The following is a 21,840-nucleotide window of genomic DNA, read 5'->3' on the forward strand; positions in this document are numbered from 1 at the left end:
TCACAGCTGCACAGCCTGACTGGAACCACAGCAAGTCAACAGAGGGCAGAACTCCTCAGTTGGATTCCCTCCTTCCCTCTCCCCCCAAGCACTTGAAATGAGGCAGTGTAAAATAAAAATAAAATAAAAGATGGACACGGCATCGTGTTTGATTTCTGTAAATGGATGTGGTTTGTCTTAATCAGGTTATTCCTGCTGAAATCCTTTGCAGCATTATGTCATCTCTTTCCTCTTTTAGACCAGGGCCGCGTTCAGCACAGAATTCATCTCAGTTATTTAAAGCTGGCACCAAAGGCAGCTTAGAATCTGTAACTTTGGTTTAAACTCTTTTACCTTGATCGGTTCTGAGTTAAATATAGCCCCTCATTTGGAGTAATTTGCATTGAATCATAAAGCTAGGTGGAGCTCAGGGTTAGAGCTGCAGGTTTGGTGACCTGGGGCAGGGGTCGGTGCAGCTCTTGTGCAGGGACAGAGGAGGAGTCAGTGACACTCAGTATGATCATAAAATTATGGAATCCAGAATCCCTGAGGTTGGAAAACCCCTCCAAAACCCCACCTTGTCCCCCAGCCCAGAGCACTGAGTGCCACCTCCAGTCCTTCCTTGGACACCTCCAGGGGTGGGGACTCCACCACCTCCCTGGGCAGCCCCTTCCAAGGCCTGACCACCCTTTCCATGCAGAAATTCCTCCTGATGTCCAACCTGTCCCAAAACTTGACCCAACTCTTCTGTTGTGGCCGTGGTCCTGAGATTCGTGGCTTTGTAACTCTTTGTCTTCAGCCTCAGAGGTGAAGCCTGACCCCTGTTTTGTTTTGTACCCGTAGAGCTGGAGGAGTCCCAGAGGAAGTGTCCCCCTTGCTGGTACAAATTTGCCAACACGTTCCTGATCTGGGAGTGCCACCCCTACTGGATGAAGCTGAAGGAGATCGTGAACCTGATTGTCATGGATCCCTTTGTTGACTTGGCCATCACCATCTGCATCGTGCTGAACACGCTGTTCATGGCCATGGAGCACCACCCCATGACCCCCCAGTTTGAACACGTGCTCTCCGTAGGAAATCTGGTAAGGGAGTGGTGGGAAAAGCTCCCCCTGGATCTGCTCCTGCTGTGCCATGCAGAGCTTGTTGATACAGACTTAAACTTACAACAAATTGCACCATCAAGATTTTTAGCCTGAGGATCAAAACACTAACAGAAGCCACTCTTTGCCTGTTCTTTGTCTGTCTCTCCTCCCCACTCCAGGTTTTCACGGGGATTTTCACGGCAGAAATGTTCCTGAAGCTCATTGCCATGGATCCCTACTATTATTTCCAGGAGGGCTGGAACATCTTTGATGGGTTTATTGTCTCCCTCAGTTTGATGGAGCTGAGCCTGGCAGATGTGGAAGGACTTTCCGTGCTGCGATCTTTCCGATTGGTATTCCAACTTCCAGCTCTTTTCCAGTGTTACTGTCATGGGACTGCTAGGAAGCTTAGAGTCCCAGGGTCATGGAATATCCTGAGTTGGAAGGGATCATCCAGTCCAATTCCTGGCCCTGCTCAGGACACCCCAACAATCCCACCCTGTCCCTCAGAGCGTTGTCCAAATGTTCCTGGAGCTCTGGCAGCCTTGGGGCTGTGCCCACTGCCCTGGGGAACCTGGTCAGTGCCCAACCACCCTAATATCCAGCCTGACCCTGCCCTGACACAGCTCCAGCCGTTCCCTTTACATGAGAAATGTTTCCTGTGTGCATGAGAAAAGGGAAACCCCACCTTTTTCCTGGGTTTAGGGAGGACAGCGATGAAATGGTGCCGTTTTTGTGGCCCCTTCCTACTTTACAACTTCCCTTTTCAAGCTCTGACTGACAGCTCGTTGCGTTTGGGCAGGGAAGGGTGACTTTTCCTTGGGGAAGGGAGATCTGTGTGTGTGGGGTGACTAAGTGCAGAACACACAAGCCCAAATTCCAAGAGAGGTTAAACATTCCCTGCTCCCACCGACCCCGGTGGCAGGAGCGTGGGCTCATCTTTGCATAAAATACAAGCTGGTTGTTTTTCAGGCAATTCTGCCTGATTTTCCTCGGTTTTTTAAGGTGAAACTCAGTGTCTTTTTGTTTGTTTGCTTGTTTGTTTTTAAATAGCTGAGAGTCTTCAAACTGGCCAAGTCCTGGCCCACTCTGAACATGCTGATAAAAATCATCGGTAACTCAGTGGGTGCCTTGGGGAACTTGACCCTGGTGTTGGCCATCATCGTGTTCATCTTCGCCGTGGTGGGGATGCAGCTCTTCGGCAAAAGCTACAAGGATTGTGTCTGCAAGATCAGTCAGGAGTGTGAGCTACCCCGCTGGCACATGCACGATTTCTTCCACTCCTTCCTTATTGTCTTCCGTGTGTTGTGTGGGGAATGGATTGAGACCATGTGGGATTGTATGGAAGTGGCAGGACAGGCCATGTGCTTGATTGTCTTCATGATGGTCATGGTCATCGGAAATTTAGTGGTCAGTAAATGGTTACCTGATGGGCTTTCTTGGTTGCCTCTGGGTGGGGTAGAGCTCGGGGAGACCACAGGACGAGGGAGTGGTGATTTGTGAGTCTGTTCCTGCTCTGTTGGGGTCCTTCACGGCCTCTGACTATGAACAGTCCTGTGGGCTTTGGTAGCACAATATCCTTTGCTTGGTGAGGGCCTTAAACAGTTGCCCACAGATCAAACATCCGAGCATTTTGAGGAACAAACCCTCAGCCCAAGGGGACAGACCCACACCTGGCCCGAGGAGTAAAAGAAGCTTAAAAGAAGCAGAACCTGGGGTTTTAATAGCCGGGAAATGAAATAATTTGGTGCTCAGGGGAAGGCCCTGAAGTGTTAAAATGAGGTTGGAAGTGTCTTCTAAAAACCTGCCCACTGGCTCAGTCATGAGGTGCCGTCGTGTGCAGGAATGGGCTGTGAAGCTGCACAGCCCGTTGTGTGGGAGGCTGGGCTACATCATGATGGTTCCTTGTGGCCTTAAATTTTGTGAGGAAAAGCCTGTGGAGGAAAACTGTGAGCAAGAATGAAGTCACATGAACGGTCCCAAGCCTTTCAAGTGGTGGTGGGAGCTCTCTCTGGGAGGACTCGTCTTGCCAAGGGGTTTTGGCAAAATAAGTGTTGGGGATTGTCACTGGATGTGGGCAAGGAAATAGAGCCAGGAGGGATCACTCAGAATGCCAAGATTTGGCCCTTTTTTTTTTTTGAGCCAGGGATGGTCTAAACCAGTAAGGCTGAATTTAAATCCCTCGGGTGGTGGCTGCTGCTTCAGTCCCTCTCTGACATCTGCAGCCTGGAGCCTGCAAGGGGCTCCATGTCAGGGACTCCTGTACCTGCACAGACCCCCGGGACCCCTCAGAGCCCTCTGCTGCACTGGGGTCCCCCGTTCAGGGGACGTCTTGCAGGGTCAGGGTCTCGTTCCTTGAGCCCTGGGCACCTCAGGAGGCCTGTGGGACACCAGAGCTCGTCCTCGGTGGTGTTTGGAGACAAAGCAGGACTTGGGTCCTTTGGGAACACACCCCCGTGTGTCAGCCCAGCATCACCTCTTCCCTTCCAGGTGCTGAACCTGTTCTTGGCCTTGTTGCTGAGCTCCTTCAGCGCAGACAACTTGGCAGCCACGGACGACGACGGGGAGATGAACAACCTGCAGATCTCGGTGATCCGCATCAAGAAGGGCATCGCCTGGACCAAGGCGAAGGTGCGGGAGTTCATGCACACCCACTTCAAGCAGAGGGAGGGGGACGAGGTGAAGCCCCTGGACGAGCTGTACGACAAGAAGGTGAACTGCATCGCCAACCACACCGGGGCCGACATCAACAGGGACATCGACTTCCAGAAGAACGGCAACGGCACCACGAGCGGCATCGGCAGCAGCGTGGAGAAGTACATCATCGACGAGGACCACATGTCCTTCATCAACAACCCCAACCTCACCGTGCGCGTCCCCATCGCCGTGGGCGAGTCGGATTTCGAGAACCTCAACACGGAGGATTTCAGCAGCGACACGGACCCCGACGGCAGCAAAGAGGTGGGGTGTTTTTGGGGGGGTAGGGAAGGGCTGGAGGTTCACTCAGGTCATTTGGCCCCACTGGGAGGGAGAACTGGGTGGTTCCAGCACAAAATCTCTGCTTGTGTTGTGGTGCTGTCTTTGTACTCAGGGCAGAAGTTCCTTGTGCGAGCGGCTCTGTGGAAAGCCACAGATAATCATAAAATATACAGAACAGAACCACAGAATGGCCTGGGTGGGGCAGGACCTTAAAGATCATCTAGTTCCAACCCCCCTGCCATGGACAGGGACACCTTTCATCATATTATCAGTGCTTAATCCTGTCTGTCCTGTTGACACGAGGCGTAAGGTGGGTCAGGATCTCGAGGAAACAACTTTCACTCCCGTAAATGTGGTGAACAAACTGTGGCTGAACCGTCATGAAGGTCCATTATTTGTTGGGAACTGATTGTTGATGTGATGGGGGTTTGTTTTGTGTCCAGAAACTCGACGACACCAGCTCCTCTGAGGGCAGCACCATTGATATAAAGCCTGAGGTGGAAGAAGTCCCCGTGGAGGCACCGGAGGAGTACCTGGACCCTGATGCCTGTTTCACAGAAGGTGAGTTCTGGGGGAAGGAAAAGGTCTCTGAGCTGTCCTGGGGACTGATCTGCTGTAAGCTCACCTCAGGGTTAGGCCAGCCTGGATCAGGGCTGGCTCTCAGCTTATTTTGAGACCCTCCCTGGATGCTGGTGAACTAATGTAGAGGAATTTGCAGAGTGAAGGCCTTGGAGATGGTGGTTGCCATTGCCAGGATGCAGATCATAGAACCACAGACTGGTTTGGGTTGGAAGGGACCTTAAAGATCATCCCACTCTGCCCCCTGCCACGGGCAGGGACACCTCCCACTAGCCCAGGTTGCTCCAAGCTCTGTCCTTGGACACTTCCAGGGATGGGGTAGCCACAGCTTCTCTGGGCAACCTGTGCCAGGGCCTCCCTACCCTCCCAGGGAGGAGTTTCTAAAGAATCACAGATGACCTGCAGTAGAACAAGATGGTTTTTGTACAGCTGGTGCCTTGAGTGCTCAGAAGCAGAGTACTTTTCCCCTCCTGTCTCTGGCCTCAATGTCTTTCAGCAGCTGATCCATTGCAGGTATTCCCATGGCAAAGATGCTTTAAATGGTTCAAGGTTATTTTATCAGCAAGTTTTCCATTCGTCCCCTCAAGTGCCTGGACCTCCCTGAGCAGAACAAGCTGATCTGTTCCCAAATTGGTGTTAATTCGGGTCCCGGGGCACGGGGGTGGCGAAACGATCCCCAAAATCCTCAGGAACGCAGGATTTGAACTGAAACCCCTCGTGTTTGGTGTTGGTGGCACCCAGAACTGCTCCTTGAGGGCGAGAATGTCCTGTTCGTGCCTGGAATGCTGCGTTCCCTGAGCCCCCTGTGCCCTGTCCCCCCCCCGCAGGGTGCATGCAGCGCTGCAAGTGCTGCCAGGTCAACATCGAGGAAGGGCTGGGCAAGTCGTGGTGGACCTTGAGGAAAACCTGTTTCCTGATCGTGGAGCACAACTGGTTTGAGACTTTCATCATCTTCATGATCCTCCTGAGCAGTGGAGCTCTGGTGAGTGCAAGCTGTGGAGCTCGGGGTGGGTTGAGCTCGGGGTGTCCAGCTGTGCATAGGAAATGTGGGGGGAAAAGCAAACTGGGGGGGTTCTTACCTGGAGAACAGCACAGCTCCTTCAGGGTACTGCACAAAAGCCTTTATGAAGGGTTTCAGTTTGGTTTAAACTAAGAACAAAGCCTTAAAGCCTGCAAATCTGGGTCCTGCTCATCATGAGGATTTGGGGCGAGGTCAGCCTGTATCTAAGTCCAATTTCACAGAATCACAGAATCACTGAGGTGGGAAAAGCCCTCCAGGATCATTGAGTGCAACCTGTGACCAGGAATTTCCCTTTTTTGGGGGATTGTGTTTTTTTTTTTTTATTTTTGGTTTAGTGTTTGCAGCATTTCAAGCAGATAAAATTCACCGTGTAAGAAACATAATTCATTTTACTATGTATGACTTAAAGAAACATAATTCATTTTACTTTGTATGGCATATATTTTATATATATAATATATATTTAACTCAGTATCATTTGAATAAGCTTCTGGGTAACAACATGGGACTGTGGAATAAATCCCATGGAGTGACACGAGCTCCTGGTTGTTCCCCAGGCTTTTGAGGATATTTACATAGAGCAGAGGAAAACCATCAGGACCATCCTGGAATATGCAGACAAGGTCTTCACCTACATCTTCATCCTGGAGATGCTGCTCAAGTGGTGTGCCTATGGATTTGTGAAGTTCTTCACCAACGCCTGGTGCTGGCTGGATTTCCTCATTGTGGCTGTATGTATCCTCTCCTCCTTATTCCTGCTTGGAAAAAAACGTGGTGGGGAATGTTTCCATCCCAACTGAATCCCAGATTTAATGAGGATTCGGTGCCAGATATCTGTGAGTTTTGCAAACCTTGAGCCCTTTGGGGGTTTCCAGTGCAACTGTGGGATTTCTGCCCTGCAGAGGCCGAGGTTTTCCAGCCCTTGGCTCTTCTGCTCAGCTGGAAACAGGATTTCTAGGAGACCTGCCCACGTGTGGAGCTGCTGGAAGGTGTTACCAGATGTGATATTCCAAGGAATGACATTCCCTGTAATCATTTTCTTGTGTTATTGACAACGAGGGGGTGATGAGGCAAAATCTCCCCAGTCCCCGAGGTCTGTTCTGAACTGGGAATGTGTTTTTGGGAGGATCTCAATACTTTGAAAGCTTTTCTATGCAAAATGAAGTTCAACATCATCCTACTTTGGTTCAAAATATCTAATTTAGCCCAGGAAGAGAAGGCAGGACCACATGAAACCAGGAGGACAGAGAAGTGAGTGAGGAGTGAGGGACATGGTTGGTCAGGATGGATCAGCCCTGGAATCCCCTGCAGGACACCTTGGGAGGGAGGATAAAGGGGAGAATTTAAACAGGGAGAGTAACTTTGAGAATTAGAAGAAGAGAGAAGTTTTAGCAATAGGTTTGGCTCTGAAGCACAGCAAGGGAATTCAAAATAAACTGAATTTATGCTGTCCAGAGCGGCAGGAAATTATGAAATTCAGTAGGACTGGAGCTCCAAAGAATTGCAAAACCAGGAACTTTGGAATCCCAAGTGCTTGGATTCTTTTAGAGCATTTCAGCACATCCAGCTGGGAATCAGTGGCCACAGTGAAAACCCCAAGAACCAGTGATTTAAAAAAGAATTCACAGTTTTTCCAAGCTTCTCCCTTGGAACATTCTGTGTATGATTCAGTTGCTGCTCAGCACCATTTATCGCTCTGGAAATATTCCTGAGTAGGTGGAGGAACTATGCTTGGAATTCAGGGGCAGAAGTGACTCAAACTCCACGTTTCCTGTGGAAAACTGAAATTTTAAATTGCTTTTTTTTCTAAAAAGTCCTCTCTGATCCCCTTTAACACCTTTCCTTGGGCACATCTGCACGTTGTAAGTCTTATTTTCTGACAATAACTCCGGATCTCTCTCACTGCCTGGAGATGAGGTACAAGTCTAATTCCAGCTGCTGGGAATGAAGTGCAGTTTAATGGGCAGATGTGGTCCAAGTTTAATTTCCTTCCCAAGTGTCTGGTGGAGGAAAGATCAGGAACTTCCCAGGCAGGTAACATGTGCATGGGGATCTGGAAGGATCCAGAATTCCCAGGGCTTTAGGAGGAATTCCTTTTGCCCCGTGGTGTCTCAGGCAGGAGAGCTGCACATTTGTCTCTACAAAGAGTCTGAAGTGGGACTTTTGAGATGCCAAAATGTCCCTTGATGAAATCTGGGCTATGCCTTGTGTCCTGTGTCTGTTAAATCACGTTTCCCCCCCCCCCCCAAATTTTGGGATGTGGCGTGGATGGGGTTGGAGCGAGTCAGGACAGCAGGGAATGAGCCTTTGCACCCTAACAAAGCTCTTGGCTGTTATTTTGCAGGTTGGTAGCATTGTCCAATCCCCTCCTCCTCCTCCTCCTCAGCCCCAAAGCTTCCTGGGTGTGTTTGTGAAGACTTTTTTCTGGGTAATAATGAAGGATTCTGCTTTTCAGTCACTCTGGGATTCCCTTTGTCCGACCTCGTGCCTGCTGTGTCTTCCCTTGGAATGTCCCCAGGGAATAACCCTGGGAGACCCCTGAGAGCTCAAACAGCCTTTTTCTCACATGGTCTTAGTGTCCTGCTCGGGAGTGAGGTGTTATCCCAAGGGGAAGAAGCTTTAAAAATGGGGATTCAGTGAAGTCTGTGCCCTCTGTTCATGGAATCATGGAATCATGGAATGGTTTGGCCTGGAAGGGACCTTAAAGCTCATCCCATTCCACCCCCTGCCATGGGCAGGGACACCTTCCACTAGGTCAGGTTGCTCAGAGCTCCATCCAACCTTGAACACTTCCAGGGTGGGGCATTCCAGTGTTATTCCAGGGTAAATAGACCACACCTCCAAATCCATTGGATTTTGATAGTTGGGTCCCAGATTTTAACGTACCAAGGGCTCAGTCTCATTCTGAGAGGGCTGATTGTCCTTCCAAAGGCTTTGTTAGAATTTTGGGACACCCCTGGGATCTCTGCTGGAACCTTTGGGACACTCCTGGGCCTGGGTTTAATCAGTGGGATTTAAGATGAGATGGAAAGACCAGAGAGCTGTTTGGCCACATATTGTAGCCACTTATTTTTGGGGGCACATATCATGGAATCGTGGAATGGTTTGGGTTGGAAGGGACCTTAAACATCACCTAATTCCAAGTCCTTTCCAGAGCAGGGACACTTTTCCAATGAAGGTGGAAAAAGCACGTGCACCAAATAAGATGAAATCTCAGTTTTCCCATGTGTTTGTGCATTAGAAATCTGGTTCTGATGTTTCCCTGGAATATGTGTGGGATAAGAATCATCCTTATGATTGATTTCACGTTATTATCCCAAAATCCCTTTCAAAAAAGAATGGTACATGGGAAGTGTCCTGTTCTGAAAACGCAGCTCAACCCCCCCCCCACCTGTTCCAGGAGGAGTTCTCGTGTTTTTCTGTTATTTGTTGCTCTATATTGGTGTCTTTTTATTCCTTAAAAAAGGTTGGAATATCTGTCTCTTATCTGTGTCTGTGTGGCAGCAGCAAAAATGGGAATAGTGGATGGTGTCTGGAGCTGTTTACACGTGGCCAAGTCACGTCTGGGACTTGGTGGGTTTAAGGATATTTTGATAATTCCCACCTGCAGAGCCTAAATGTGACTCCAGGCTGATAATCAGGTTGTCTTTGCTGTTGGAAAAGCGTTGGGAAGTGGATCTGAAAGCTGTGTGGTGGTTCGGTGTGTGAGTCCGTGTGGAAAACGGGCACGTCCGCCCTCGTCCTGCCTTGGGGACAGTCCCAGGGGTCACAGGGACAGTCCCAAGGGTCACTGGGACACTCCCAAGGGTCACTGGGACTTGGGGCAGGCAGAAAGCACAGTTGGAGTGTGCGACAGGCAGGAAGAACTCCCCAATCCCTGGGATTTCAGGCAGGAGCAGCCGGAGCAGGAGCCGGAGCGGCCCCGGCGGGGTCAGCACTCGGGTTCCCTGGAGTTGTTTGTTCAGTCCTGGCTGAGGTGGGAGAGGCCTCACCTGTGAGAGCTGGGCCCGGGTGTGCAGTGAGTGTATTTATCTGTATTCTTTCCCATAGGTACCTTTAACATTTGTCTGGCTTAAATTTCATGGGCGCCGCCGGGATCCCGCCGCCGGTGCAGGGCGAGGGTAAGGCTTTTGTCCTCGTTTGGGCTCTTCCTTCCAAACAGCCCCCTCTCCGTGTGTGTCTCTGCCTCTCTCTCACTGATCTCTCCCCTCTGTTCTTTTCTCAGCCTCATTATTTCCTTCCAGGTCGGTTCAGTCAAGTGAAGTAGGCAGCTGGTGTCATGGCTTCGGTATTTGGGGCGGCCCAGGTGGCTCCTGGGCTGGGCAATCAGGGTTAGGGGATCCAATCTAACAGTCTGGAACCTTTTTTTCCCTTCTTTTTTTTTTTACTTCCTTTTTTTTTTCCCTTTCTTTTTTCTTTCCTTTTTTTTTTTTTTTTTCTCCTTCTGTTTTGTTTTGTTTGTTTTTTTTTTTTCTGTTTTGTTTTTTCTCTGTTTTGTTTCTATTTTCTGTGTAGGTCTCTTTAGTCAGCCTTATAGCTAATGCCCTGGGCTACTCGGAACTAGGTGCCATAAAGTCCCTTAGGACACTAAGAGCCTTGAGGCCTTTAAGAGCGTTGTCCCGATTTGAGGGGATGAGGGTAAGATTCCATTAGCAGCTGATCCTTCTGCATGCCCGTGGAGCGGTTTCTTTTTAAAAAGCATGCTAGAACCGATCAAAACCGGGGGGATAAAAAATTCCAAACAGAATCATGATGCAGCTGCTGACTCTGATCACCTCTACGTGGATGCCCCCTCACCCCTGCCCACCGCTGCACCCTCCCCTCTAACCAAGGGAGATGCATAAAAGCTGCCTCATTAACATTAATTACTGGCCCAACCCACCTGCCATTCGTAGCCGATGTCGACACTTGGCTGTTCTCATTTGGCCTGGCTTTGACCTCGAGCATCCGAGGGGCTTCTCAGCTGGAACTTTTCCGGTCTAGGGAGAATCACCAGGTGCAAAGAAGCAGAACTGGAACCACCTCAGGGGCTCCAGAACCCTCCGAGCGTTGGCTGTCGGTGGAATTGGACTGAAAGACTCTGGGCTTGAGGGGGTTTGACAAAACAAAAAAGCAATTTGGCTGCCAGGGGGAAAAGGCTGCTGCCTCTCGGGGGTCACTGCAGGAAGGGACTGGGGGGAGCTCAGCTGGTTGAAAACTTTGGTTTCATTCCTCTTGTTGCACCTTGTTGTTCTCGGTCCAGTCTGGTGGCGACTGGCAGCCTTGTCTGCTAGTGAAGCTTTTCCTTTCCACCCCCTCCCTTTTTCCATGCTTTTTGGTCCCTGTCCTGTCGCTGTGGAACCAGAATGAAGCACAAGCAAAGCATTGAACTTATCAAGCTTTCCTCAAATTGGAACCAGTCCCTGGGGGATGTCAATTATTGCAGTGTCTCGCTGCTTTGCCACTAATATTCTGTATTTTGGTGCTTTTTTTTTTCCCTAATTGGGATTGAAATAGTCTCCTATGAACACTCAAAAAAAAAAATATTGCATAGTAGAAAAATGAAGGGTGTTTTGTATTAATGGGTTTCCCAGGTGATCTTAGAACAGTAATGTGGGTTTTGTGCTAAATCCCAGTTAGCTCATAATCAGAGATATTATAGGAGATAAAATTATGCATTTTAAATGAAAAGGGAAGGGAAGAGCAGTCGCTGTTTTACTTCAGGGTCTGACTGGAGCAATCCCACCGGGATCCTTCTGCTCTTTGGATTTGCTGTAGTGTAACTGAGCCCAAAATCCAGTGTGAGAGGGACACTGAGCTGAGCAGGGATCCTCAAATTCCCTAGGAAGTGACAGAAATACACAAGATCCAAACCCAAAGAGGAGTGTTTCTTCCCTAAGGCTTTACCCTGCTGTTATTTCTTTGTGTCATTGGCTTAATCCTAAATTTGATTGTATGATAACAGCACAAAGGATGAAAACTTTTCCTGGACACAAAGGCAGAACTTTTGCTGGGCTGGGTTCAGGTCCCACCCAAAAGTTTGATCACAAAGAACAGGCCCAGCACTAGACCTGGGGGCATTAAAGCCATTTTTAAGCCGTGCTGGAGAGAAGATTTCTGATGCACAGTCAGGAAATGCTCATCCTGAAAATGGGGGGGTCTTCACTGCAGCAGATTGGTAGTTACAGCTTAACCCTGTTAGGTACCCAAACCCAATCATTTCTCCTTTGTTTTGACCTGAAGACAAGTGTCCCTGCCCCGTCCAACCAGACCAGTTCCTCTGAGCCAGAGAACACAGGTCTGAAATGCCTTTGTAAAGGAGACCCAAACTGGAGTTCTTTGCTTTTCTCTCCTCCATGACAATCTGCTTTTCCAGGGGCTTGCTCTGCTCTGGGCTCAGTCAGGGAGTTTGGCAGTGGTGCTGTGGGATGTGCATGTGTTCTTGTCAGTCTGCACACAAAAGCCATGTTCCTCCTCTCCCACCCCTTGGAAAGCTCTGTCAATTTAAACAACTCTCAGGGACCATATTTCAGGGGGATTTCACCCTTTTCTCGCTTCCGGTGAGAACTGGAATAAACCAATGTACAGATGTGAGGCTCTGACCCCAAAAGCCCCCCCTGGTGTTGGTGTCCAGCAGCTGAACATCCTGTTGGGATGAAGGGAGGATGAGAGCAAAGGCTGTGGACCCTCCCCTGTGGCTTCAGCCCTCCCTGGGTGCAGTGATGAATCCATGCCATGATTTAACAGTTGGAATGGGAGACTCTAAATCACCATGGGCTTCAATTTTCCTCCAGAATGTCCTGGCTTGGAAAGGACCTTTAAAGATCATCCACTCCCAACCCCCTGCCATGGGCAGGGATACCTTCCACTAGTCCAGGTTGCTCCAAGCCCTGTCCAAGCCTCTCCATGAACTGCTGTGAAGGGGGACAGGGGTTTGCTGCAGCACTTACTGTGTGGGGTGGTGGCATCCAGCAAAGGGGTGTTGTAGGAGCAGAGAGGGGACCAGGACCAGCTGTGGTTCAGGTGCTGCCACCTGAGAACCCCCAAACCCCCGTGCAGCTGAGTCGAAACTCAGGCGAAGGGGTAACAACAGTTTAGGTTCTCTCCGTCTATTAAAGGAATCTAAATTAGGAGATCATAATAAGATTTAATATCCTGCTCACCTACCTCTATTAAAAGCCTCAGAGCTTACATTTGGTCATGTGGTGGCCAGGGATGCTCAGGGACACGGTGCTCCCAAACTGGGAGAGGCTAAAATTAGGCGACGGTGGGAGAGCCGAGCTCCCACAAAACCCATCCTCGTTCCCACCACGTTTTTGCTGCTGTTTGGAGGAAGGAACATGGCTTTTCTGTCTCCTCGAGCCTGCCCAGCTGCATGCTCAGCTGTCTGCCTGGGGCAACATGACTGGCCTTGCTTTTAGTCACAATATGATCTTGGTGTTACTCAGTGTGACCAGAGCGATGCCGGGCTTGGTCCTGTCCCCCCGGCCCTGGGTGGGAGCAGGATCAGGCTCCGGAGTGAAAACAGCCCTGTTTGAACGTGGGGAATGGCCGGAGGGGCCACTGGCTGATAAAAAACCCATGGAATCCACGAGCAAAAGTGTCCTCCTCACACTTGGCTCTGGAGAAAATTCCAGCTAGGAGCCTGTTTGTTCCGACAAAGAGAGTCTGAGCACAACCCCCCTCCTTCCTCCCTAAAATAACGTTAAATAATCGTTGTTTAACCGAGGAACAACTGCTCCAAAGTTGAACTCTGTCCATCCAACAACCTGGCCTGTTTTGTCCTGAAAACAGAGCTTCCCCGGGTGGCTTTGGAGCGGAATTTGTCCCGGCTTGGAATAAGTTCACTGCCGGCTCCTGTGCCGGTGTGTCAGTGGCCCGACCCCTGTTCCCCCCCCAAAAACAGCTGTACTGATGCTCGCTGTCTCCTGCCTCGTGTTTTATACTGAAACTTTTTCCCACCCCTTCCAACACAGGTGGTTGTCAACGCCTTGGTTGGCGCTATCCCTTCCATTATGAATGTCTTGTTGGTCTGCCTTATCTTCTGGCTGATTTTCAGCATTATGGGGGTTAACCTGTTTGCCGGGAAATATCATTACTGCTTTAATGAAACAGCTGAGCACCGCTTTGAGATAGATGTTGTTAACAACAAGACAGACTGCGAGGCTCTGATGCCGCCCAACTCCACGGAGATCCGGTGGAAGAACGTGAAAATTAACTTTGACAACGTTGGGGCAGGATATCTGGCTCTCCTGCAAGTTGTGAGTTTGGCCTTTCACCGTTCTTTTTACTGGGGGCTACAAACTGCTCCCGATGGGTTTCTAAATGCTTCCCTCTCTCCGTGAAATACAGAGTCCCCTCAGCCCCCCTTGGGTTTGGGGCTGCAATAAAAAGCCCATTTTATCTTTCCTCCCTTTCCCAGTGTTTGGGTCTCCCCCCACAGCAAAGGGGCCCCGGGTCTGTCCACTTGCACTTGGCCTTGTTGGACCTCATGAGGTTCCCATGGACCAACTTCTTGACTTATTTCACTTAAATCAAAAGAGAAGTGGTGTTAAACTTCACTATACAGGGCCATCAAGAGGGCCAAGGAGTCCCTGAGCTGGCTCAGGTCAGGCTTGTTCTTGTGTTTTGGGTGAATTCTGTCTCAGAGAACGTGTGTTTTCTTTGCCAGGCTACGTTCAAGGGCTGGATGGACATCATGTATGCAGCAGTAGATTCCAGAAAGGTAAGACCCCGGTCTCCCCTCCCCACATTTCACTCTGCTCTTCTGCTGTGGTAAAAATCAGGAGTGAGAATTACAGAGCTGTGCTTGTAGCATGTTTTTAATGCTGGGATTGTTTCGTTTGCTCTGTTGCTCTGATGAGTTAAAAGATGCTCGAGGAAATCCCAAAAAAGGGCAGGTTCTGCCAGTTGCTTTTTTTGTTCTACTCCTCCTGGAGTAGAAGTACAGTGAAGGAAATAATGCAACTATAGATTTAATCATCAGAGTAAATTATGGGGAGGAATTAGCCAGAAGATCCCCCATGAACCTGTGTCTGCATGGGAGCATTGGTGTGAATCCAGGTTTGGAATTGTGTCTGGGCTGGAGTCGTTCCTCAGGCACTTTTCTGGTTCTTACCTGCTGGAATCATGCAAATACCATGACTTCCTTTTTGTTTTCTTTCTTTTCCCCCCCTCCTCTTCTCTTGATTTTGTATGAAAATATTTTTAAATGGGTTTTCTTGTCCTGCACTAAATGCAGGTTGGAAACAAGAATGGCTGTGTCAGGGCAGTGTAAAAATGTTCTTCTCTTCTCTGATCTTTTTGGTGTCACATCTTCAAAAGAAAGAGCTTGGAAAATACAACCAGTCTCGTTTTGCCTGTATTTGTGTGATGTCTTTGAAATGTCATTTGTTCCTCTTCTCACCTCCCCTTCAGCAAGAAGAGCAACCCAAGTACGAGGACAACATTTACATGTACATCTATTTTGTGATCTTCATCATCTTCGGCTCCTTTTTCACCCTGAACTTGTTCATTGGTGTCATCATCGACAACTTCAACCAACAGAAGAAAAAGATAAGTGATCTGTGTTTGCTGCTGTGATCTCTTGTGATCTGTGCTTGTTGGAGGGGTGCTGGGCCTTCAGGCTGGTGGGTTCTTCTCCAAAATAAAGTCAGTTTGGGGCACAAACCTCCTTCCTTAGAGCTCTCTGTGCCTCAGTCCCTACCCAGCCCTGTGGGACTGGCTGAGCAGGATCAGGGGTGCAAGAGGCAGCCCAAGGCTTCATTTAAGCTCCAGCCACATTAGACATTTTCCCTAGACTACAATTTCATGCATTTTGGGGTGGTTTTGTGCCTTGACTAAAATGCAGGCTGGGAGCAAGATGCCTTCCTGCCTGTCCCTCATCTGCTGCTTTTCTTGCAAGTCAACCTGAAGATTTGCATCCTGTAAATGCCCCCACACCTGTTTATCACAGAGGAGAGAGAGGGATGGGAAGGAGGCAGTGCAATAAAACAGGTCATTCCTAGGAAAAATACTCCTTTTTAAGGGAAGATCAGTCCACCTTGGGCATTAGTGTGAGTTATTTCTGCCTGAAACAGCTGCCCACCAACCTCCCAGCTGGCAGGTCTCCTCCTGCCTGAGCTGGGCTTTATCCCTTCTGCTGCACGAGCTGATTGTAACCAGTTTTCCTTTTGCCCCTTTACTTTGGAGGTCAAGACATCTTCATGACAGAAGAACAAAAGAAGTACTACAATGCCATGAAAAAACTGGGCTCAAAGAAGCCTCAAAAACCCATTCCCCGACCTCTGGTGAGTACCTTGGAGGGAACTGAGGGGGGGAACCTGCAGAGCAGATTTCAAAGGGGCTTTGGCTCCAAAAGCATCCTTTGTTCTGACTCATGCTGGGCTCCACCTCACCCAGTTCTTGTCGTTGTAACTCAGGTATCAGCTGGGAAAGGTTAAAAAGCTCCTGCTGGGGTTGGTGTTAATCACTTCTCATCACTTGAATCCATGAAATAATCCCCAAACCCTGTCTGGTGAGAGGCCAGAGACGGGGAGCAGGAACCTCCTGGCACTACTGAGGAGGGCCTTGGGCAATTATCCAGCCTTGGGGGCTGCACTGATGCACCTTTCCCTGCTTTCTGAAAGACTTTGCACCCTTCAGGGAGCCAAAAAGGCTTTTGGGGTGAATCCCTTAAATCTTACATGTTTAAGGCACCCGCTGCTGGGACTACACTGATGCCAGGACACAAAAGGGGTTGGATTCTCCTCCAGGTACCCAGCAGTCAGTCACCAGGGCAAGGTGGACCTGGCTGCTTTCCCTGGTCATGACTGGAAGTGCTTCACCCTCCCCTTGGGCTCAGCAAAGAGGAAGATCTGCTGTTAGTAGGGCTGTAGCAGCATGTTGGGGTATAAACAGCAGCATTTTCCTGCCTTTCCCCTAAACAGACTGGGCTGTGGGCAGGGTTTGCCTTGAAAGCTTCCTCAGGTACTGACAAAACAATACCCTCATCCCTCTTCCCACCAACAGTGGGATCATTTGTTGCCTAATGATAGATCAGGAAGAAATTCCTCCCTGGGAGGAAGCCCTGGCACGGGTTGCCCGGAGAAGCTGTGGCTGCCCCATCCCTGGGAGCATCCAAGGCCAGGTTGGAGCAACCTGGGCTAGTGGAAGGTGTCCCTGCCCGTGGCCAGGGGGTGGAATGGGGTGAGTTCCCCCCCACGACCCGTGTCCCAACCCTGCCCCTCGTCTCTCCCGTGGCGCAGAACCGCATCCAAGGGGCCGTGTTCGACTTCGTCACCCAGCAAGCCTTTGACATCGTCATCATGATGCTCATTTGCCTCAACATGGTGACCATGATGGTGGAGACGGACACGCAGAGCAAGCAGATGGAGGACATCCTGTACTGGATCAACTTCGTGTTCGTCATCTTCTTCACGTGCGAGTGTGTGCTGAAGATGTTCGCCCTGCGCCACTACTACTTCACCATCGGCTGGAACATCTTTGACTTCGTGGTCGTGATTCTGTCCATCGTGGGTGAGTGTGACACCCCTCAGGGCTCTGGGGGGGGGCCAGGCTGTCTCGGTGTGTGCAGGGCAGAGCACGTTCTGGTCCCTGAAGGGGGTGTGTGGCTCTCAGGGTTTTCGAGGTTCTCTTTTAAGCCTCGCGAAGGGACCGCGGCGGATTTTGGCAGCCTCAAGTCCTGGCTGATGCCTCCTCCTCCCTCTGCTCTGGAATTCCTTTGCAGTTGTGTGGAGTAAACCACTTGCCAATTGCTCTCCTTGTTTTTATAAACAGGAGTTTCACTCACCCCATCAGAACGTTTTAATGCTCAGCAACCACTGAAAATATCCCTGCAGGGGCTTCCTGCCACAGCATGTGATGTTTGGACTTTGGTTGAGTGTTGAATCAATGTTTCCTCCAACAGGTTTTGGGTTTTTTTAGCACCTAATCTGCAAAATATGCACAGCCTCACAAATAAATCAGGGTAAAGCTTGGCAGCACACAGGCCCCCTGACAAACCACAGCCTTCAGACTGTCCCGCAGCCTAAAACCCAGCTCCAGGTTTTCTGCTGCTTGAAATCAGGTTTATCTTACACATTTTTAGCACCTTCAAAGCAGAGTCCACAGCCTGGCTCCTGGGGCAGGGTTGGGCACAGAGGGCAAACATCCCCAGGAGGGAACTCATCCATCCTGCTCCAGGTGGGATGAATCCCCCTGCAGCTGAACCCCTCTCTCTGTGTAGGAGAGCTGTTCAGGGAGCCAGAGCACCCAGCTAAGATTTAGGATCATGGAATCTCCTGAGTTGGAAGGGATCATCCAGTCCAATCCTGGCCCTGCACAGGACCCCCCAACAATCCCACCCTGTCATTGTCCAAACCCTCCTGGAGCTCTGGCAGCTTTGGGGCCGTGCCCACTGCCCTGGGGAGCCTGGGCAGTGCCCAACCACCCTCTGGGGGAAGAACCTTTTCCCAATATCCAACCCAAACCTCCCCTGGCACAGCTCCAGCCGTTCCCTCGGGTCCTGTCACTGGTCACCAGAGCAGAGATCCGTGTTTGCCCTTCCATGTCCCCTCGTGAGGACTCACCTGCCTGAAGGTGAGGCCTCCTGCTCACAGCCCCCCTCCCTGTGCCCCGTCCTCCACCCAGGGCCCAGAGGGAGCTGCAGCCTGTGCGTCCCCACCGTCACACTTGTCCCTCCTCTTCCCTAGGAATGTTCCTGGCTGAAATCATCGAGAAGTACTTCGTGTCCCCCACCCTGTTCCGAGTCATCCGCCTGGCCCGTATCGGCCGCATCCTGCGCTTGATCAAAGGAGCCAAAGGAATCCGCACGCTGCTCTTTGCCTTAATGATGTCCCTGCCTGCCTTGTTCAACATCGGCCTCTTGCTCTTCCTGGTCATGTTCATCTTCTCCATCTTTGGCATGTCGAACTTCGCCTACGTCAAGCACGAGGCCGGCATCGACGACATGTTCAACTTTGAGACCTTTGGCAACAGCATGATCTGCTTGTTCCAGATCACCACGTCCGCCGGCTGGGACGGGCTCCTGCTGCCCATCCTGAACCGGCCCCCGGACTGCGACCTGGACAAGGAGCACCCGGGGAGCAGCTTCAAGGGGGACTGCGGGAACCCTTCGGTGGGGATATTTTTCTTCGTGAGCTACATCATCATCTCCTTCCTGATCGTGGTCAACATGTACATCGCCATCATCCTGGAGAACTTCAGCGTGGCGACGGAGGAGAGCGCGGACCCGCTCAGCGAGGACGACTTCGAGACCTTCTACGAGATCTGGGAGAAGTTCGACCCCGACGCCACGCAGTTCATCGAGTACAGCAAGCTGGCGGACTTCGCCGACGCCCTGGAGCACCCGCTGCGCGTCCCCAAACCCAACACCATCGAACTCATCGCCATGGACCTGCCTATGGTAAGTGGGGACAGGATCCACTGTTTGGACATCCTGTTTGCCTTCACCAAACGTGTCCTGGGGGACAGCGGGGAGCTGGATATCCTGAGGCAGCAGATGGAGGAGAGGTTCGTGGCGTCCAACCCTTCCAAAGTGTCTTACGAGCCCATCACCACGACGCTGCGGCGCAAGCAGGAGGAGGTGTCGGCCGTGGTGATCCAGAGGGCTTACAGGGCTCGTTTGGCACGACGGGGCTTCATCAGCCGAAGGCCTGCCTCCACCAAACTGGAAAACGGGGGAGCCAACAGGGAGAAAAAGGAAGGAACCCCGTCCACGGCGTCCCTGCCGTCCTACGACAGCGTCACCAAACCCGAGAAGGAGAAACAGCAGCGGGCGGAGGAGGGGAGGCGAGAAAAGGCAAAGAGACAAAAAGACACCAGGGAATCCAAGTGTTGAGACACACACACACACACACACACACACAAAAAAAAAAAATAAAATAAAAAAAAATAGTAGAATTGTACAAATTAAAAAAAAAATATTTGCAAGCGGGAGGAAAAAAAAAAAAAAAAAGATTGTTTACAAACTTCCTGAAATAATCTCAATGCAGAACAGCTGTGGAGACACTTACCTGAAGATCTTATACCAAACATAGTCTGCTTACTGTGTGACAGCGTTGCATCTAAAGCAGTGACCTACCACCTGTTTAAAGGACCCTGTAAACAAACATTTAAACACACAAAAAAAAAAAAAGGAAAAAAAAAGGATTTTCTATTGTTTGGGCAGGTGGATACTGCATGTTCCACATCAGTCAATGCAACTTAGGACAAACAAGCAAAATAAACCACACACACACACACAGAGAAAAACAAAACCCGCTGCTGGGATTCATGTATTTTCCAAAGCAGCCCAAAATGGATTTTATTTTCCCATTTTGTTGATTATTCTTGAAAGAAAACCCAGGAGTCACGATGTTAACGGGTTTGTTCATGCAAAACTGGATTTGCATTTAGTTAAGCAGCAAAAAAAAAAAAAAAAAAAAAGGGGAAAAAAAAGGGAAAAAAAAAAGTTAAAACAAGTAGAACAAAAAAAAAAAAAGGAAAAAAACCCCGAAACAAAGCACCCATTGAGTTGTCATAAGTTTATTTGAGATTTATTATCTGCATTCTACTTTCCACATGGGCTTTACTTGGTTTGGGAGATGGGGTAATCGGGTACCTTCAGCCTGGAGCCAGCTCGGGCTGATCCTCCCCAAAAAAAAACCCAAAAGTGCTCGTTAACGCGTAGAAGCGAATTTGCATGACGGCATGACCAGGGACCATGCATGAGGAACCACGAGACACGCAGTCACCTGTCCACAGGGGTGTGTTTAAGCCATAAATTCGAGGCACTCCACTGAGTATCTACCGCACACTGTATTTGGAGAGGAACCTTAGTGATGCTCCTGCCCGGCACCAGTACGTCCCAGTTCGTGGTGAATCTTCCACAGACCTGCCAGTAGGAGAGAAAAAACCACAAAACCCAACAAAAACCTGTCAGACCCCAACAAAACCCCAATGAAACCCAACGAAATCTATCAGACCCCAACAAAACCCCAGTGAAACCCAACGAAATCTATCAGACCCCAACAAAACCCCAGTGAAACCCAACAAAATCTATCAGACCCCAACAAAACCCCAGTGAAACCCAACGAAATCTATCAGACCCCAACAAAACCCCAGTGAAACCCAACGAAATCTATCAGACCCCAACAAAACCCCAGTGAAACCCAACAAAATCTATCAGACCCCAACAAAACCCCAGTGAAACCCAACAAAATCTATCAGACCCCAACAAAACCCCAGTGAAACCCAACAAAATCTATCAGACCCCAACAAAACCCCAACGAAACCAAACAAAAACCTATCAGACCCCAACAAAACCCAAAAACAACGCAACAAAAAGCCAACCAAACCCCAGCAAGACCCCAACAAGCAGATGAATGAATTGTGTGTGTCTGTTTAACAACTTTTTGTCTTTCTTTTCCATAGAGCCATCTCTTTTGCACACTGAAATAGAACAAAAATTCCAAATGCTGCTCTGGACCTCACCCAAGGGGAGAGGATAAATCTGGGAATGGCTTGTTATCCATGTCACTGTAAAACCCAAAACCTAGGGCTTCAACCAGCCAGCAAGGTCAGTTGTATCCTGCAATATTTAGCGTTAATGACTGTCCGGCCTCCGTCCTGCGGCGCAGACACTTCTTTTGGGAGAGATAAAAGCTAAAAAAAAAAAAAAAAAAAAAAAAAAAAAGAAAAAAAAAGAAAAGCAGTGTGTTATCTCTGCTGGTGGGAGTTTGTGGGGGGCTCACCCACGAGGTGGGGGATGGGGATGGGACTCCCCCTTGGCTGTCCCGTGGCCGTTGTGGGGGACGTGGAGCCGAACCCCTGTGTTGGGAGCGTGGCCCTTCCTGTGTTGTGGGGTGTAGCCAGGAGGGTTTTTTGGGGGGGGGGAACAGCCCAGCAGGGGCACAGGAGGAGCTGTCGGGTGCCTTCACCTCCCTTCCCATCTCCCACACCTCCATCACGGCCCCACAGAGAGGGGGGAAACCGGAGCTACCTCTTGCCTGGTCTCGCTGCGGCAGGGAAGGACGTCACGAGCCACCTCCAAAAGCATTTCTGCTTCCTCATCCCCAGCTCCGTTTTTGGGGCGTCCTCACGGCTCAGCCAGTTCTCAGGCCAGCCCCGCTCGGGTTGGGGGGGTCTCTTCAGGGCCAGGGGGGGCTCGGGTGGGTGCAGGGAAGGGGGAGTGAAGGGAGGTGACGTTTGGCCCCAACCAAACCAAGGGTACCCAGAGCA

The 21,840-nt window shown here is 50.1% G+C and overlaps 1 protein-coding gene across 1 annotated transcript in view; it reads left to right on the forward strand.

The window, feature by feature from the left end:
* The window catches only part of SCN8A (sodium voltage-gated channel alpha subunit 8), a 52,337-nt gene extending 31,829 nt beyond the window's left edge, over positions 1-20,508 (forward strand). Inside the window, 14 exon segments of the mRNA XM_032713407.1 lie at positions 823-1,061; positions 1,241-1,414; positions 2,115-2,471; positions 3,552-4,022; positions 4,484-4,601; positions 5,447-5,601; positions 6,198-6,371; positions 10,156-10,278; positions 13,596-13,880; positions 14,291-14,344; positions 15,037-15,174; positions 15,804-15,908; positions 16,866-17,136; positions 18,312-20,508. Coding sequence (XP_032569298.1) covers positions 823-1,061; positions 1,241-1,414; positions 2,115-2,471; positions 3,552-4,022; positions 4,484-4,601; positions 5,447-5,601; positions 6,198-6,371; positions 10,156-10,278; positions 13,596-13,880; positions 14,291-14,344; positions 15,037-15,174; positions 15,804-15,908; positions 16,866-17,136; positions 18,312-19,459 — 3,812 coding nt within the window. The 3' untranslated portion in view covers positions 19,460-20,508.
* The last annotated feature ends 1,332 nt before the right edge of the window (positions 20,509-21,840 follow it).

The sequence above is a fragment of the Chiroxiphia lanceolata genome, chromosome 30, assembly GCF_009829145.1.
Source record: "Chiroxiphia lanceolata isolate bChiLan1 chromosome 30, bChiLan1.pri, whole genome shotgun sequence".
NCBI classification, from domain to species: Eukaryota; Metazoa; Chordata; class Aves; order Passeriformes; family Pipridae; genus Chiroxiphia; species Chiroxiphia lanceolata.